This window comes from Magallana gigas, chromosome 4 (genome assembly GCF_963853765.1).
Source record: "Magallana gigas chromosome 4, xbMagGiga1.1, whole genome shotgun sequence".
NCBI lineage: Eukaryota > Metazoa > Mollusca > Bivalvia > Ostreida > Ostreidae > Magallana > Magallana gigas.
Window position 1 is genome coordinate 536,232 of NC_088856.1, and position 18,600 is coordinate 554,831.

The 18,600-nt window shown below is 34.5% G+C and overlaps 1 protein-coding gene across 11 annotated transcripts in view; it reads right to left on the minus strand.

Moving 5' to 3' along the window:
* Positions 1-18,600, minus strand: part of LOC105321080 (nuclear receptor ROR-beta) — a 49,902-nt gene that overhangs the window by 21,119 nt on the left and 10,183 nt on the right. For 2 of the 11 annotated variants that reach the window (XM_034451059.2, XM_034451061.2), the window contains exons 3-4: positions 5,601-5,922; positions 2,994-3,135 (exon numbers count right to left, since the gene is read on the minus strand). In XM_034451059.2, the coding sequence (XP_034306950.2) occupies positions 2,994-3,135; positions 5,601-5,900 (442 nt within the window). In that variant the 5' untranslated portion in view covers positions 5,901-5,922. The other 9 variants (XM_034451054.2, XM_034451056.2, XM_066080790.1 and 6 more) reach the window with 8 other exon arrangements.

Consider the following 18,600-nt stretch of genomic DNA (forward strand, 5'->3'; position numbering starts at 1 on the left):
CCCGGCCAGCTCACAAAAAACTTATTTTATGAAAACTGAAAGTTAAATGCATTTTTCAAAATTTCATTGAAGTGACACAATCAGAAAGTCATCAAATTTGTAAGGTGATACAAAATAAACCATTCTAAATCTGCCCCCAGGGGCAGCTTTCACATCAGCCATTTAACATTTGCTGGAGATTTTCCGACATGCAGGAATGCATTCGTTTTACAGATAACTTGGGTACATTTCATTTAAGAACTTTATGTTTTTGGCTTTCACATGCACTTTTAAATCCTCCAGTAAATGATTTCATCAGCTAATATCTACAAGATATCACCATTTATGATCTACTTTTGCTGCCTGGTTTTTGCATACTCTTAACACCTCCCTGTAAATGAGCCCCCATTACCCCGCACTGAACGTTGTCTTTTGTGTCAGGCAATTCATGTCTCCATCAAATCTTTCAGTATGTCATCACATTTGTTGGATTGCTTGCTCACTATCTTTATAACTATATAAGGCTTACATAGACCCCCCTGAGTAATCTTCATGAACTAGCTAAAACATTCTTGATGTCATGTTTATTCTGAACATGTCAGATTAACATTAAACTTGCAGGGCTTCTACTTAAATAAATGCATATCCTGTTGAATTCCTTCTGAAAGCCGTAATGTTCTAGTTTCCCCATCACACAACACATTAACTATCATTCTTTGTCTTCATGCAGATATTCATTTGTCCCTATATACTACACAATATTGTTAATTTATTTATCAACCTCCAGATTACTTCTGGTTTCCAGGGCTGTAAGTATTTTGGCTGTACTAACACATATACTTTTTCAACTTCTATTGTTTTATATATATTCTGATCTGACTCGGCCCTATTTCAGCTATGTTGATTCCTGAGCCAGGGTAATCTCCGGATCATTCGGTGGTTCAATGTTCGACAGGTGAGGTGCATTTACTGTGTAGAGAATGTTCCTCTCTGAGTGGTCAGTTTGGCCTACATAATGACCCTACGGTCTGAGATCTGACCTCGCGGCCATGATAGATCAGGGGTCCCACTTATCTCCGTCCAGTCGAAGGACCTTGAGAGATATTCTTCAAAATATTTGTGTTTATGGACCCTCCGTTTATAAACAAGGTCACCAAGGTCACTGTTAGAACCATTTTGTTGATTTACTTTCAAGAGTTGGTTTTACTCAAAGTTTCAACAATATCATTAAGTAGACTGGTCATCATAGATTGGTTTACTATCACAATATCATTAACCACTGTAGAAGTCTATACAAAACTGTAAAGCTATATATATCTGTGTCAGACGTCTGTATAACCTTGGTTTATTATTTACAGGAGTCTTAAAAATAAACAATAAAGAGACCCACAATAAAGCCAATAATCTTTGTTCATTTCGCTATAACTTTGTGCACTATAGATACACATAATAATGATTATTAAGTCTAGAAAGATAAGACATTAAATAGACTAGAATATTCTTAATTTTCTTGTTCGTTGAAAGCCTTATTTTCCTAACAACCCCAGCTTCATATAAATAGGAACAACTTCATTAACCTATGTATTTAGTTATAATGGCTACCGTGCCCCTTTTTTCTTATAAATACTTAAGTCTATCTTTTCTTCATTTGAATACTACAAAAACACATCTCTCTGTTCATAATTAATGTCTATACTTAATAAATTTACAAAATCTCCGTAAATATTAACTGGTTCCCTATTCCCTTCAGCTCAGAAGAACCAGTTGATGGACCACTGGATGTCAGACAATTGTGTTACCCTTAAATAAATTGACATCAAGAGTGTTACTATAACTTGTTAGTCACTTCATAATGACCTCTGTGGAGGTGAATCAAGAGAGTGACGAATTCCACATGATTTGATTCGTCTCCCCTTAAAGTTTACCCCCATTTAACTTAGGGTCTTGAAGCAATGGACAAGTGTTTATAGTAAGTAATATTACTCCGGCACACAGCGGTTACCAATTTAAGTCCCAATCCGACCCAAGAGTTTCATGCCTACAAGCTGTCTGTTCTTAATTATCTTTGCCCTATTACCATACGAAAATTCCTTGATATATATTCTTTAAATGGGTGTTTTTAATTAGAGATTTTTTGTCGAGCTATGTGAATCTTATGTTGGCATTGACTTGGAGCAATGTTTCAGTCCATGATCAATATTTCTCAAATCTTCTTTCCATTACGTCTATTTGTTCTCCTGGTGCTTTGTTCAGAACAGCAGAATCGTTGCACCCTTTCAAACCCAGACAAAACAGAGTTCAATACAATGCAGTTTTCTCATTTGGTTGGTTCAAAGCTTACCCATTACTGTCTAAATGGGTGTAGAAATGTATTTGAACAAAATTTTGCATGTTCTCAGCCCATAAAAATAATGATAAAATGGTTTTTTTTTCCCAATACCATACTGATAAAAGTCAATTGGATTGTTGCAATGGAGGCTTATGCATTACAACGCAACTAGAGCTCAATTCTGAGAACCCAGCAACTTTGTCAACGCATCAATTGTCTATATCAACACTTTACTGAAAAAATCAAGGTATTATAGATTTTTTGAAATCAGATGGTCCCATCAGCAAAACCAGTAAATATTTCAAATGTTCGGTAATTTTCCTGATTTAATCGGTCAGAATGACCGGAAATAACTAATTGAAGACTTTAGCCTCTTTAACAAGCACCTGGATTTAAATGTTTGCAGACATCTTTAATTTGATTTAACAAAGTGATGCACACTCTACAAGATCAAATTTTTCACACATTGTTTAGCTAGGCTAATTAATGAAATAATGTTATATGAGACACTTTAAAGGTCTCCAACAGTAATTTTAGCTATTTCTTCAGGAGTTTTAAGATCCGAAAACTGCATATCTATTATTTTTCTTATAAGATTTCAATTTCCTTGAGCACAATTATCAGATATCTTTTAACCCTCTTGGTACTTTGATTGGCTATAACACACATCTATGACCGAGCTTACCTTCCCGAGACATTCCGACTGCGAAGCATTTTTTGAGTCGACAGTACTGACAACTGTTTCTGGTGAACGGCGTGATTTCACATTTCTCCTCATTAGAACATTTGTGTGTCATTCCTTGGGTGATACAGCGGCGGAAAAAACCCTAAAAATAAAAGCAAGTCAAAACGTAAAAATTCTGCAATAGGAAACATTCCATACCCTAAATTACTCAATAAGTCATACTGCAAGCTAATTGATGTAATGTCAATCAAACTGAAATATTGAGGAAATCCTTGAATCTAGCTTGATTTGGTCTCAATATCATAGTCTTCTTCAATACCATTAGAAACTGAGTTTATATTAATAGGGAAATAATGAGAGGTTTCAAAACCGTGAAATCATTTTCCTTCATTAGCACCAACTTTTGTAGATTAATAATTCATAGGGATGAAATTTTGAAGATTTACTTCAGTATTACTAAAAGAAACTTTGTTCCTTAATTCATGTGTTGATTTCTGGGCAAGCTAGGGCGAGGAGTTCCCATGACATCCATTAAAATTGAGACAGTAGTAATACTAAAGATTCTGCAATATTTTTCCTTGCTTTTTCCTACTTTCAATAAATTGCATACATATTTTTCATGATGGCTTTGCTGTATAGTCAACTAATCATACAAAAATAATGATTTTACATTCAAAGAGATATACAATAATAGATTCTGCAGACCTCAGTTGAACATTCAAAAGCCCCAGTTTTAGCAGTCATTGAAATGAGCTTTAAATACATATTATTTTTATCACAAAGGGCTGAACCAATTGCTTTTTTTCAAAGGCCTGAACCCCAGTTAATGAAGACGCAACACGTGTACTTTACTTGAATGTCCGCGACAACCAAACGCATTATCTGACACCAGATCTTGCATCTAATTTTCTTCAGAAGTAATGCTAAAACCATATCATAATTCAAAATCAATCGCAACAGGATACAGTGTAATTCAAATAAAAAAAAAAGTCCCTATCATTTATATATATGATGACTTTCTGCACTACAGAACTGTGGAAAACAATAGTAAAACAGTTAGATTTTCCAAATTGTGTCGCAAGAGAATATTCTTCGGAATCCATCAAAAATTTCACGATTCCCTCTAAAATTGGCTTCCAAGACAATTGACGTAACGAAATCCGAAAATACCAGCCCGAGTATAATGACCTTTTTACACTCCACTTTCATTCTGCACTTCACAGAAATTTAAAAAAAGGTATTAAAGATGATCTAAATGATTTGCTTAATTATGAATAATGTAACATTTCTTTCATCAGGGCTTCAAAGCCTCTTTGCCTGGATATTAGCAGCATAATCCAGTAGATCCTGCCCTTTGAATCTCTCAATGCCTTTTTTTTTAATTGGATGCAATCTTAGATAAAACTTTTATTTTCAGGCCATCTCTAACAGACTGAAATAAACAGCCATTAACCTCTTCACTTCTCCCCTGAACTTTGTAACATGGTGCTTGGGTGATGCATCCTAATCCCCCCAAAACAAAGGTCCGTTAACACAGACTTTCTCAATGTGGAAGGCAGCCATTCGGCTACAGAAACATAGACCACTACACAGGCAGGGAGGGAGTCTAACAAACAGGGCTGGTCTATCAAGATTATTATCTTTCCATATTTGTAGATTCCTGAATTACTACAAGGTCTGTCTGTCCAAAAGAAATTCAATCCTTAGAACAAATCCAAGAGGCAGCATAACCATCATCTAGCCAACAACTTGTAAAAATGCAACTCAAAATCAAAGCATTGTGGACTTCATTGTCAACGGTTGATTGTTCAAGTCCAATTAACTCATGATAACTGTTATTTAATGCTAACTAATGATAACAATTAGCTTCTCTCCTCCTCTTTCAGTGTATTTTTTGCTTAGTTTGAAATAAAAAGCAATTATTTGCCTTCTTCAGTTCTTTTGTCTTACAGGATACATGAAAATCAAAACCTTTCCTATTGACATAATTAATGCAGCACTGGTATCAAATAAAAACTGTCCAGTAAATTCAACTTATAGATGGGCCAATTTTATTGCTAACTTAAATGTGGTCTATAGTTTTAATCTGAAATAGTATACTGTGGAATCATTTTTGTTTGTGGGGGTCAATGTTTGTTGGTAGCCAAACTTTTCCTGGTTTGTGGGGACATAATTTCATTGGTAGTGTAATTGGGACAATTTTAAAGAATAGTAAACATATACTTGTAGATACGTTCGAGGTGATGTAAATTTGTGGGCAAGGGTTACCCATTAAAGCCACGAATATTGGTCCTCCACGAACAATGATGATTCTACAGTATGACTTAAATAATTAAGTTAAAAAAAATTATGTTTTAATTAATACCGGTAAATTGTTCACAGTATAAAAATTTGATACTTAAACAGTTTAATCTTATAATATCAAACATGATATATTAAAGACAGAAAATTCCCTGTGAATTTTATGTTAAAATCCAGATGAATGCTCTTTTCTTATAAATTTTACATCAAAAACAATTGGCTGTGTATTCAAGAAATGCCAATGCCTGGAGTTTATCATTTTTCTACATATAGAAATGAGGATCTTCCCTAGAAGTACATGCATACCTTGCATCCTTCACACGAGTCCACTCCGTAGTGGAACCCTGAGGATTCGTCCCCGCACACCTTACAGGTCGGGGCTTTGACTGAGTTCTTGACGAGTGACATGGGCAGTGACCCCATGTTGCTGGATGTCACGGTGGGGTTGTGGTCTGGGCCGGAGTTCCCTCCGGTCACACTGCTGGGGATGGACATTCCCGGGTCGTTCCCGTGCATGGAGTTTCCCGAGTTGAAGGACATCATGGCCTTGTGTTGAAGGTCGTGGGCACTGGCAGAGGACGGAACCACAGAAGAATGGACATCCATATCCAAGCCCAGGGGAGGTAATCTGCTGATGAAAGAAATCAACATTGAAATGTGTTATAAATGAATTCGAGTCTCATAAAGATTATCTTCCAATAAATCACACAGCTCTACCAACTTCTGTGTACATTACACAGTCCTCTAATTAATTTGATACCTTATTACAGAATGCAATTATACCAGTAAACTTAATGAAACATACAATTTACCAATCACAGTATATTTCCTCGAGCTTTATCAGACCCTCAAACATAATAATCGCCCGGATAATATCATCTTCATACAGACTGCAATGTTTCCAACTGTGAGATTATTCAATTCTAGTCCCACTTTTACTGATGTTACTGCTTCAGCCTCAGCGCTCTAGTCTCTCATTCCTATGTACTTATTATACTTATATATGTATTGAGAAAATAGCATGTAACCTCATCATTATCTAATTACCAACCAATGCAGCCGGAGATTGCTATGGATTATTACGACAGAAATTACTTGTTTTTTCCAAGCTGTAGATATATTATACTTCTAATACCTCTCTCTCTCCCTTGGTCTGTCACATGTAGATAAATATATTATACTTCCAATATCTCTCTCTCTCCCTTGGTCTGTCACATGTAGATAAATATATTATACTTCCAATATCTCTCTCTCTCCCCAATGGTCTGTCAAATCCACAATCTTTTCTCAACCAGCTTGTGATATTTTAAAGGTAAGATTCAAAGGATAATTACTATTTCATCAACCAATTATACCAACTTATCATTCATTACAGAAGATGTACATCTAATTTTTGTTTATATCATTTTTTCCCCTGGGTAACGTGGGGTGGGGATGTGGGTTGTATATGACACTCACAGCACCCCGTCCTGAGGGGTGACTTATGATTTTCCCTTTGCTTAAGTCCTTAACAGTGATTAGGAAGCCTCCACGTCACGCGCAATAGTCGCATTTAAGTGAAAAATGGCGATTTAATCAATTATCCTAAGTGCCGAAGTGCTCATTCAAATTTCTTGTTGGTAAAAAAAGTTTAGGTGATGTCTGCTGGACATATACTCTGTACGACTTACCTAATCTTTTTATTTTCGGTTTCAAATACATTTGTTTTATAACATCAAATCTCATTGGTTAAAACCAAAATAATCAACCACTGACATTATGGGCCTTCCCAATCACTGCCCTAACTATAGGAGACACACTTTTTCAATACTTTTCATTTGTAGATAATCACATCAGCCTTGTATTAATCCTATGTAAATTATCACCATCTGATGCCAGCCACAGACAGATAAGCTTGTGTAATCCTGGAGATCTTTAATTATCCTTGATTAGAATAAAACTTACTGAATGCCACAAATGTACAACCCTGAACAAAAAAAGTTACTATTTCTCATTGAGAGCCATTCAGAGTTGATTTTATACCATCGTTTTTATGCTACACATGGAAAATCCCTAAATTATCCTGATATCGATGTCATTCAATTGATCATCAAAGCATCATCAATAAAATCAATATAATGTTAGCATCATCAATAAAATTAAAATCTTGAAATAATTTACCATTTAACAAGACACCCATACAATTTGTAAAACCATACCTAACCTTTAGAACCAAACCAAAAAGAAAGAACATGAAAGTCTTAAACATTCGATATGCACAAAAACTTTTTTGTGGGGCTAACCATTATATAAAACAAACAAAACACAATCTTCCAATATGCAGTGTCAATAATTTATCATGTCCAAATATTTAAAGGCAGGTCCAAATATCAAGTTACAAATGCAGCTTTTAGAATAAACATACTTTAATTTGCTTTTAAAACATTTAGCTTGCTTAAAAACAATTTTCAACAATGAATTTACTTTAAAACAAGTTTGAACATAAGGTTTGTGTTTTTACAATTCTCAACATAAGGTTTGCTTTTACATAATGCCAATGGACTCATTGGGAACAAAGTCAAGATCATGTGCTTTATTTATCAACCGATTACTTAATACATAAAATTTATTCTTTAGAGAACCAGTATAAGAACCTCTGGTGTGTGACTGTTTATAAGCCACACTTGACTTGCCAGAGTTTTCCCATCTCCCAGTTCACTGATGCAGGGCAAAGGTTACAAGCAATTTGTTAAAAAATCTGTGTAACCTTTTAAATTAATAATGCTCTTCTGTGAATAAGCTTAAATGATGAACTGCCATGAGCAAAAATGATGAACCACCAACAACAATTAAAACATTGTGTAATGCGCATTTAATATGATTACCCCACCTGTGTCTCCCAGAAGAATCTGTGTTCACTTACTTACGACACTGCAGAAACCTTTGTCTATTTTTACTGTAAGGAAATAAAAACGCCTTCCACCAATCACACCGCAGCTTGTTTCTGTTCGTTAATGTTTTAAGACCTGCATAAATATTAAATAATTCCAGGGCTATTCACGTATTTCAATCTGGTTTTTAAAAGGAAAAAAAATCTTCCAAAAAAATATTTGTGGTTTTTAAAAAAACTTTGCTTTCATTTTATCATGCTTGTTGATCTTACGCAATCAATAAAATAATGATTACAATCCTACTGCACTTGTAACTGCGCTTGTAACTAATGCATTAAACCACAATTCAGGCAGTACCCTGGTTCAGAAAATGTACCTGTGTATGATATCGTTTACATTTAATCACAGGTGAACTACAGTCATACACAGGTACAAGAAAGTCATGCTTGCCGCGAAATCTTTACAATAGTATAACCAAAATCTTCACTTTGTTGCAACAGAGTATTCAAACTTTATAAAACTGAACTCAGCATGCATGATAGAGATATCACTTCAGGGTGTCGTGATAGACGGCCAAACTAAACCATATCGTGGGCTGCTTTAAAAAGGTCATGTGACGCGATTCTGCAGACTCTCTGTTGTCAAAACAGGAAGTGAAATCTGAGTCATCAAACACAGCATCGATGCCAGGTCAATATTTTCACCAATTCCGTGCAGCTACATACTGATAGATCAGAGAGCCATCCTGATGTTTACCGAGACCAGTAGGGTCAGACACTGTCTTAAAACTACCTTTGAAAACCTATTCCATCTTTTCTATCATTTTTTTAAAGATCTTTTTTCTCTAAATTATTGATCTTATGGAATATATATACATGACCATGTTGGACACTCCCATTGTGAATGTTTTTGTGTTACATCCCATCTATCTAGCCTAAGGCCTTGTGATAGATATTCATAGTAAGGTTCTCATGGAGAAATATCCTGCTGGTCCAAGAAAAAATGCAGGGAACGTCTGTTAAAATTTGGTGAGATGAACTCTTTGCTTAATGCTCAAAATAACTTAACATTCTGACAATCTCATGAGAGGACTGCACTATAATTCAATCGGTATCATTTTTCATAGTAAATATACTAAATAGCCACACCTGCAGCTGTGACACAAAAGTTTTGAGATTTTCAGTCAAAAATGGAATATTTTATCTAGTATTAGAACCCCATGTGCATAAGCAAGGAATAACATTGCATATTTCGAAATATGTCAAAAACTAGGGAGGACATCATGTTCAATGGTCTGTTTACTCCATGAACCAGGAACCAAGAGCAGCAATGGCGGCCATGCCAGCCTGACGTCAGAGAACTACATTACACTGCTCACAGAGCAGCAGGTGCCATATTCATAATCATTGTCCATTCCACATACAATTGTCAGCCAGTCACAAAGTCAACTTCTAATAATTAAACAAAGCTCATGGGTACATTTGTTCTCAGCTTTTCTCTTTTGAGAAGGAGACAGGTACAGTCTTCGTCCCTGCATACTGTAGATTCCTAATTAAACGCGAGGAACTAATATCAATCCACGTAAAATCACGAGAACCACGTCTCGCAAATTTTGTTTCTATTTTTCAGACAGATGTTCACAAAAGGAAACTATGATAACAGTTTGGCGTTCACGATTTCATATTCTTGGATTTGATGCAAAACAGTTGAATCAAGAAATTACGTACATGCGAAAAATAAAAAATCTACAGTAATGTCTAACAATGGAAATCCCAGTACTCCACTTCTATTGCTATTAGGATATTCATTATACAACTTGCTTAATCAAGGAAAAGCAATTAAAATGTTATGTTAAGTGAATGATTTGAATTGCTTTTTTCAATATCTTGCACATTTTTTCTACATTTTCCTTTCATTTCTTGCGTAATTCAAAGCACATTATGATGTAAATTATTCCCTGTTCTAAAATGAAACAAAAGATACACGGAACATTAACATAATTGACTGAATGGTTTTTGAAAATAAAAAAAATCATTTGTATGCATGATAATGCCGCACTTAACAGCTTTTCATTTTCCTCTTGGGATGATTAAACCTAAATAGCTTAATGCAACTCTAAAACCAATATACATTTTGCAGACTTGAATCGAAATCCTGTGGATTTCACTCCTTTATGAGAGTTCACTTAAAAATGGAGACAACCAAAAATGCCTATGACCAGTCCTATAATAGAGAATAGAATAATAGAGAATAGTCCTCTAGGACTATGCCAGACAACAACCAACAACCAAACTATGCCTGTACAACAACCAATTCACCATCAGTCATATGGGGAGCATTGATTCCAGGGGCTTAAAAAAGAAATAGATAATATTTCATACACACTTGTGATCTAATCTCCCTTCCTCATATTCACTGCCACACGAAGCTTATTACAAAATCGGAGTGTAGAGGCACCGAGGTTTAACATTCCATGCCGGGTTTCCTGGTGCGGTAAAGATTCCTACAGTGAATGAGATATCCCGATACACTCGCTCGAAAGCTATCGCTTAAATCATCATAACTTTTGTCTCTGATGCCATAAACACTAGTACCCTAAGTTCCTTGGAATCGTGAGTTACGAGGTTTTTTCAGACAATTTTTTGTCTTTGATTCGACAAGCTTGCGTTCATATATTTAAGTCAAGCAATCTATCATTCTACAGATTTCAGAATCTTTCCTATTTAGTTTTTTTTTCTCTTTGGTATTTCAATTGAAAAAACTTTAGCCCAAAGTATTAAAAATTGGGAATCTGTTTTCAAACCCTCATTAAACTTCACTAATGATTAACAGGAGTGCGTACCATAACATTAATCTAATTAAATAAATTAATGGAATTCAGTTTTATTAACAGTTAATACAAATTAATTAAATTTTTTTGCATCTAATGACAAAGAATGAGAATATAACATTTATAGTTTGAAATTCAACGCATAAATTAAACCAATAATTTACCAGTGTAATTCTGAAGTAAAATACAAATACAGGAAATTCTAAATTGGTAATTTTCAAAAAAAAAAAAAAAGGCACAAAATCTATGATCTCCTTCCTATTTCCAACAATTTCCCTAAACATCAAGTTAATAAATCAAAATTAGGTCAGGTTTTTTCATATATTTTTTTCATTAATATTCCAATTTTTTTAAATTCAGTTTTCTGTGCATTTCTACAATTAGCTATTGGTCTGAAGATCATGTTAACCTCTCCAAATTAACACACAAACTAATAATGTCTTAACAATTCTAAAATTCTTTTTTGTAACAAAAAATATAAATACATGTCTCGTATTAAATATTCTTAAGAGAAAAATTATACTCAATTCTGCAATCCTAAAATGAACAGACATTATTTCTGATCAATCCATCAATTTACGGGAAAACTTTTCTTCTGACTGAATACCTTAATATGTTAAATCATTCATGCAAGTTAACTTATAAGTACTAACCTGCAGTTTGAATAAAAACACATTCTTTTTTAGAAAATTATCTATAATCCATGAAACTTTAGAACAAATGACAACCGATAAAAGTTTATCGCATTAAAATTCATTGACTTCTCCAGCCTTCCTCACACAGATCTCCTAAACGGCAATGTTTATTAATCTATCAATCTATTTTCTTTTTAGCTATATCAAATCCCATGAGAATCTTTCTCCATGTTAAATTTCCTTATCAACATCAAAATACCGTCTGATGAAAATTACACACATCTTATTCCAAAGAGAGATAGAATTGTGAATGACAATTCCCGTTCCGTGCACTGTGCTACGTTGGATCAATGTGGGCGAACGACCTAAACTCCATAGCTGTGAAATATACGGCATACATACGCAACAGCGTACAACAATGTATGGATTCATAAGGCTTACCTGGTATGACCCCTCTCTGTTTACATGAGCTAATCCGACCACCAATTGAAGAATTACAGTCACAAATCCCTGTAAATACACGCTGTCCAGGCAATAATAACTCCCTTTGTTTATATTCCACTTAGAAAATAAATAGCCACAATCATCATCGCTTCATTTGGTATTTTTATCACATCCTGTGTGTATCGTGTGTGTTATGGGAAGCCATTTTTTTTTTAAACCTAGTTGTTCATTGACCTTGATCCATAAGTTTACTGTAAACAGAACCTTCTCTCTCTCTCTCTCTCTCTCTCTCTCTCTAATTTCATACAAATTAAGATTTGTAAAAAAAAATTTTGAAAGGATTTTTAAGTTCATAATTATTTGAAAGTTTTTTTTCTATTAGTCATTTTTCAAAGAAACATCTTTAATAATAATGATAAAATCATTTTTACTAAGAAAAGATCATTCTGCAATTTAGTTCGGAAACCCTGTAATGGTTGACCCCTATTAAATCTTTTTTTCCATAAACTAATCGATACTGAAAGCTCCATTTTCGTGCAGTTTTGGATATTGCTTCATGCATCTTAAAACCTGTCAGAGTTATACAACCCTGTGAGAGCAATAAAAAATATCATAAATGCCGAATGATATGATTTTTTAGTTTAAAGTTTTCGCAGCAAAAGAGCAGCCAGCGTTTCTACTGATAACGCCACTGACTTCTGAAATCTACGTCTTAGACGAGAGTTTTGGGTCGAGGTCTGCCATTCATCACTGTTATATACTAGTATGTGACCAGACACCTGGACGGTACCTAGGTTCTTAATCATACCATGAAGGCTTACACATAATACAAAACATCTTTCAAACTAATCACTAATTCTGCTTTTTCCATTGTGTCAAATGTTTATCTTTTTTATTCATAGCAAATAAACCAAGACAACCCCAGAAAGTTGTTACTTTTTTAAAATCAATTAAAAGGGGCAATCATTTATTAACCACAGGAACACAGATCATGATGATAAAGTTCAAAGGTTAGCAAGGTTTCAGTGACACACAATAACAGCTAGTATTCAAAAGATTAAAAATATTAGATAAAGAGACTGACAAACAGACAATCTCCCAACCTTCAATCTTGCCAGCAGCTTAAAATAATTGATCATATGCTTTCTGCATCCAGAAACATTACATCTACAAAAACCTTAATGTACTTTGTTCTCCCTTCTGATAGTTTCCAGCTTCACAAAACAATGGCGGAGGAACACAAAGGATGCCTGCAACACACACCTTATCACAGAAACCTTACATCCCAAGCAAAGGAAAACACAAACTTGATCTGGGAATTGAAAACCTAGTCAAAGAACAACATCTTCTCAAACTTGTAAATTTATATGCTAATCAATTTTAATGAGTACAGAAATTTTGATTTAACACATTATTGAAAATCAGCCCCCATAACTTCAAATTTTCTTTCTTTTTTTTTTTTAATATTATTAAGTTCCCTCTGACTTCTTTTTTCCTTAGGCTAATAACAAAACACATCGTTTGAAAATTTTACAGTAAATCAAATGAAAGTTTTGTTTTTTTACTACCAACAATACAGGTAATGCTACTATAGCAACGAGTTTATCAATTGTTATAGATTCGACCTCTGATCACCTGTCAGATTGTCCTGTTTTTTATAACATGGTTTATAATTGATGACTATCCCCGGGACACTTACAGGGGTGGATACGGCTTTCTGACTCGATCAATATTGGACGTCAATTTTCCGGGCATTGGTTTAGTCCCCATTAACAGTGCAACATTTTACATCTGAATGCACCTTAAGCAGGCAGCCTTAATGCTTTTATATTTTACCTCACAAACTATACAATCGCTACCAAAAAAAAAAATCGTATTGATTTTGTGTCGGCCTTTTAAACTTGCGTCATCACCTTGTATTCCGCGACCAAGACTCTAAATATGGCGAGATCTGTCGGGGGCTGTGATTATGAGGGCAATGTGACTCCGAACCAAAATAGCTTTTTCTCAGACCAGTCTCTTGGCTAATGTTCATAGTTGTTACCGCTTCAACCCTTCTGTCTCAAACATCGGAAGACTTCACCTTTCTCTCTCTTGATTGCCAATCAATACTGACCCAATTAAACTCATCCACACAGATACACGTAAAACATTTTGATTGATAGCATTTCTTCAATGTTTCTGTCTCGGCTTTGATGTCGAAATAAAACCAGTGACGTACACTGATCATTTTGAGAACCTGAACATGAAAGAATTTCTGTGACACTGTTGATGATATGATAACGACTTCAAACTTAAAACGACTATCGACTATCGATTTTTGCCAAGGTGTAAAACCTTTAGCTCTCCGAACCTCTCGGAGCTCTGCCGCTCACAGATAATTAACCTCTCCAGACCAGGACAGCGACAGCTTCCCGGTAGCCTGCTGGTCTTTGTATCTTCTCCATCTTTCCGTAGCCCTGATATAAAATTAGACAACAAACACAGGAGGCTGGATTGTCAATGTGGAAACAATATGTCACAGAGTAGAGACAGAGCTGTTATTGGCAAGCTGCTTCGGGGATTATATACCAGGCCTCGAGACTAAAAATTGTGGAGTTTGTGCTAAAGTAAACTCATACTCTATGCAACAAAAAATTATTCTCATCCTTCAAAATCACACTCAAGCTCCAGATTCTTACTTGTACATTAATAAAGGAGATACACTCACAATTATTAGCTTTGTAACCTCCAGGCCATAATCTTAAGCTGGCTGTTTTAGACAATCACCTCTAACAGTCCTCTATTCCAAACTTTGCAATCAATGATACACATTACTATACAAAACCTGCCATTTATTAAAATCAGAAAGACATCATAATTTTGATCTGCAGAAATATTTGCATTACATCCATATCATGAAAATTTATGTAAATGATCCACCTACTCTATATATAAATCACCTAAACCAACAAGTTAATTATATCCATGGATGACACTGACCTTGAAGCTTTAGGACGGCCCGCTTCAGGACAATGAAACTCACTGCTTGATGTAACAACTGAGGCCAGGGACCTTTACAAATTATAAATCCTTCAAATCCGACCTTTTTTTGGATACCCTCACTGCATGAAATACATGGAACATAATATACTTATCATTTACTCATGAGCTTTACAACAATCAATCTCTGAGGCTGGTCCTTGACACCAGGACAATCTCACAGCAAAACAGAAGGGCCTGAATCCTTACCTATATTTGATCCGAATTAACCATCAGACACTAAGACAATCTCACAGCAGAACAGACGGACCAAGGGCCTGAATCATTACCTAAATATGATCCATTAAGGAGGCTGAATAGTCAACAAATTAACCATCACATCTGCCAAAAATTCTCAGGCTTGATTTATTCAGCTTAAATATTTATTATATACAGAAAAAAATAATATATTTTACATTTTAAATTTGGGCATTTTCTGATAATTTATATATAGGGCTCTTCATCCAAAGGAGATCAAAACAGTCTACAAATGGCCACAACCATTGAACCCTCCTAAACTAGACATTGAAGCTCAGACTACCTCAGTGCATAATGTTACACAACAAAGTGACTTTGACCTCATCAATGACCTTTTAACCTTTGAGCCTCTAGGCTTGGACAAGTCCCCACTGTGTAATATTACACATCCAGGGGTTTGAACTTGTGATCATTAATTTACACAGTAAACAAACAAATAGATGCCCTTCATGCATAAGACAATTACTAAGATGTCCCGAGGAACCTCAATAAGGTTTCAATCATAATCCATCCCTATAACGTTATAACTGACATAAAATGGAAATAATCAATGGAAATACAGAGTCCAGTTTGGTTCCTGTGGTAAAATTTTGTTAAATTGGAAATAATGAAATGAAATTCCTTTAAGAGAGACAATAAAGTTATCTTTTAATTAAGTGTTAAAGTGGGATAACTAAATGGCATTAACTCTTAAATGGGCGCAAAAACTGGTCCAGGACTACTTAATGGCATTTGAAATCTTTTCATTTTAATGTAATTTGCAAAGTCTGCAACTCAACCGACAAGTGATGCCACCAATTAGAATACTAGCCAAACCACAATCAAATTAGCAGTAAAAGCTTTTGTTGCATAGGTAGAAATTTGTGTGCACAAAAATTTTACATAGTCAAAAAACCCACATTCCCTCAAGGGTCACCTAGTGCATTTCTCCAGTGAATGATGCCGATGTGAATAGAGTTCTATGTAAACAAGAGTGTCCCACATTCATCGCAGATAGAACCGTGACCACCGTTAAATTTAACTATTAATATTAATGAGATCCATCACTTCATGATGTAAGACCATAGCTTCGCAAAGTTTCTAAAGATAGCAAATTGTATTGGTTTACCTGAATTAAATTTACATTTATTAAAAAAAAAAGCTAGAATGATTGCTCAAGACTGTGAAGTGATATTCATCATATTTAACGATTCCTTTGGCTTGAAATCCATTATAAAACCTGAAAAGAGAGCTAGTGTAAGATTATTTGGTCTCTAATCATTTCCCTTGACTTGGCTGAGAGGTGCAACCCAAAAACTTATGTCTTTAATTAATATAAATAGCTATGTTAATGGTATTTTAAGCATAGAGGGTCTCACAGGGAATGGGTGTAACAAATTATGATATTTTTGTTCATAAAAATAATTCATTAGTAAAGAAAAATTCAAAACATTTTAGATTTGAACTGTGATTATCTTCCTACATTTTTATACAAAGCTCTTCATTGAGAAGGAGATAAATATAGTCTAAAAATGTCCAAAACAATCCTGTCTTCTTAACCATTGCAACTATTTTAGCTGGATCCCCAGGTATTAAACAGCCCATAATTTAGCTCAGCAAAAATGTTTAATTAAGTGTTTCTCTAGTGGTTACCTCAAGTATCACTTATGGATTGTCTGATGTTGCACATCCTATCAAGCATATTTCTCTCACACAACTGCTTGTGGATTGCCTGATGTTGCACATCATATCAAGCATATTTCTCTCACACAACTGCTTATGGATTGTCTGATGTTGCACATCCTATCAAGCATCTTTCTCTCACACAACTGCTTATGGTCATCCGTGACCACAATGGAACACACAGAAATTACATCTTTGAACTGATTTTCAGCTACAGCCTTTAAACCAAATCCTTGTCATGTGACTGATTTTAATCTTTAAATTTTACACTTAAAAAATGTATCTACAAATAAATATACTAGCAACTGAAGACTGGATATTAGAGCTATGCCAAGCACTTTATAAATTAACTGTGTAAACTGTTCAGATACAGTTGTCCTTATCATAGATGGAATTCTTTGAGAGTTGAAATGTCTGGGTTTTGTTTTTTGTTTCTTCAAATTTCATAAACACAATTAACTAACCTTCAAATGTTTTTGGTTTTTTTCAAATGGCTTTTTAAAATTCAATATTTCAAATTATGATACAAATCTGCATATTAATGTGTGATAAATTCCTGTGTATATCCTGTTCAAACAAGTTTCATAATGTTCAAACAATATTCAATGAAATAAATTTGCATTGCATCTATTATCTTAATCTTAAGCTGGAAAAACTCTGTATTTTTTATTTTTTGTAGATTTTATTGTAAAATATAGATCCAATTTCGATACATGCAATTGACTTCATAAATTTTAACTAGAATCACTTTCTGATCTCCTTTTTTATTTGCTACACATGGGTTGTTTTTGTATAATATTTTATGTTTTATAAGCGTGAAAAGAAACGATGATCCTTTTGAGGCGACTGTTTTACGGTTAGTTAATGCGACTGTTATTTACATCGGTTTGGTTTGTTCAGTACCGTCACTCGGCTAAACCTAAGGTTATGTTGCAGGGCCAGGTTACATTTTACATCTATTCCCTACTAACAGGACTACCGGGTCATAAGACCGTACACTAAGTCACTAAATACACAAGGCATACTCCAATAGACTGGGTTGTAAGTCGCTGCAGTAGACTTTATTTTTTGCCCTGACGGAGTGACATTCATCATGTGTTGCTTACAAGAATTCTGTCATGAATATATTAACCAACTTTTGACATAGTACTCAGGCACTTATTTTGGTCATAGACCTTTTAATCGGGTCCACATGATTACCTCAGATCTTTATTTTCATATGATAGGAATCCATTTTTACCTCTAAACACTTCAGATATACCTTTAAAAAAATCCATGCTTTTAAAGCACACTTCATGATAAAAGTACAAAACAAAAAACACCTGCACATTTCATTTCAGTTTAATTTGAATTAAATAGATACTGTTAATCCCCTAGAATTTCTTGTTTTAAGGATTTTTTTTTCTTTTATTTACATGATTTTGATATAAACCCATCACCTTAATATTTACAGGAAATTTTACTTATCGTAAACCAAAGAATTAAGAGAAACCAAGGAACTGATATATTATGGAGATACAATTATTTCCCAAGATTTTATGGGATATTGTATATTGAGGTATTCCTGGCAACATTGATTTACACAG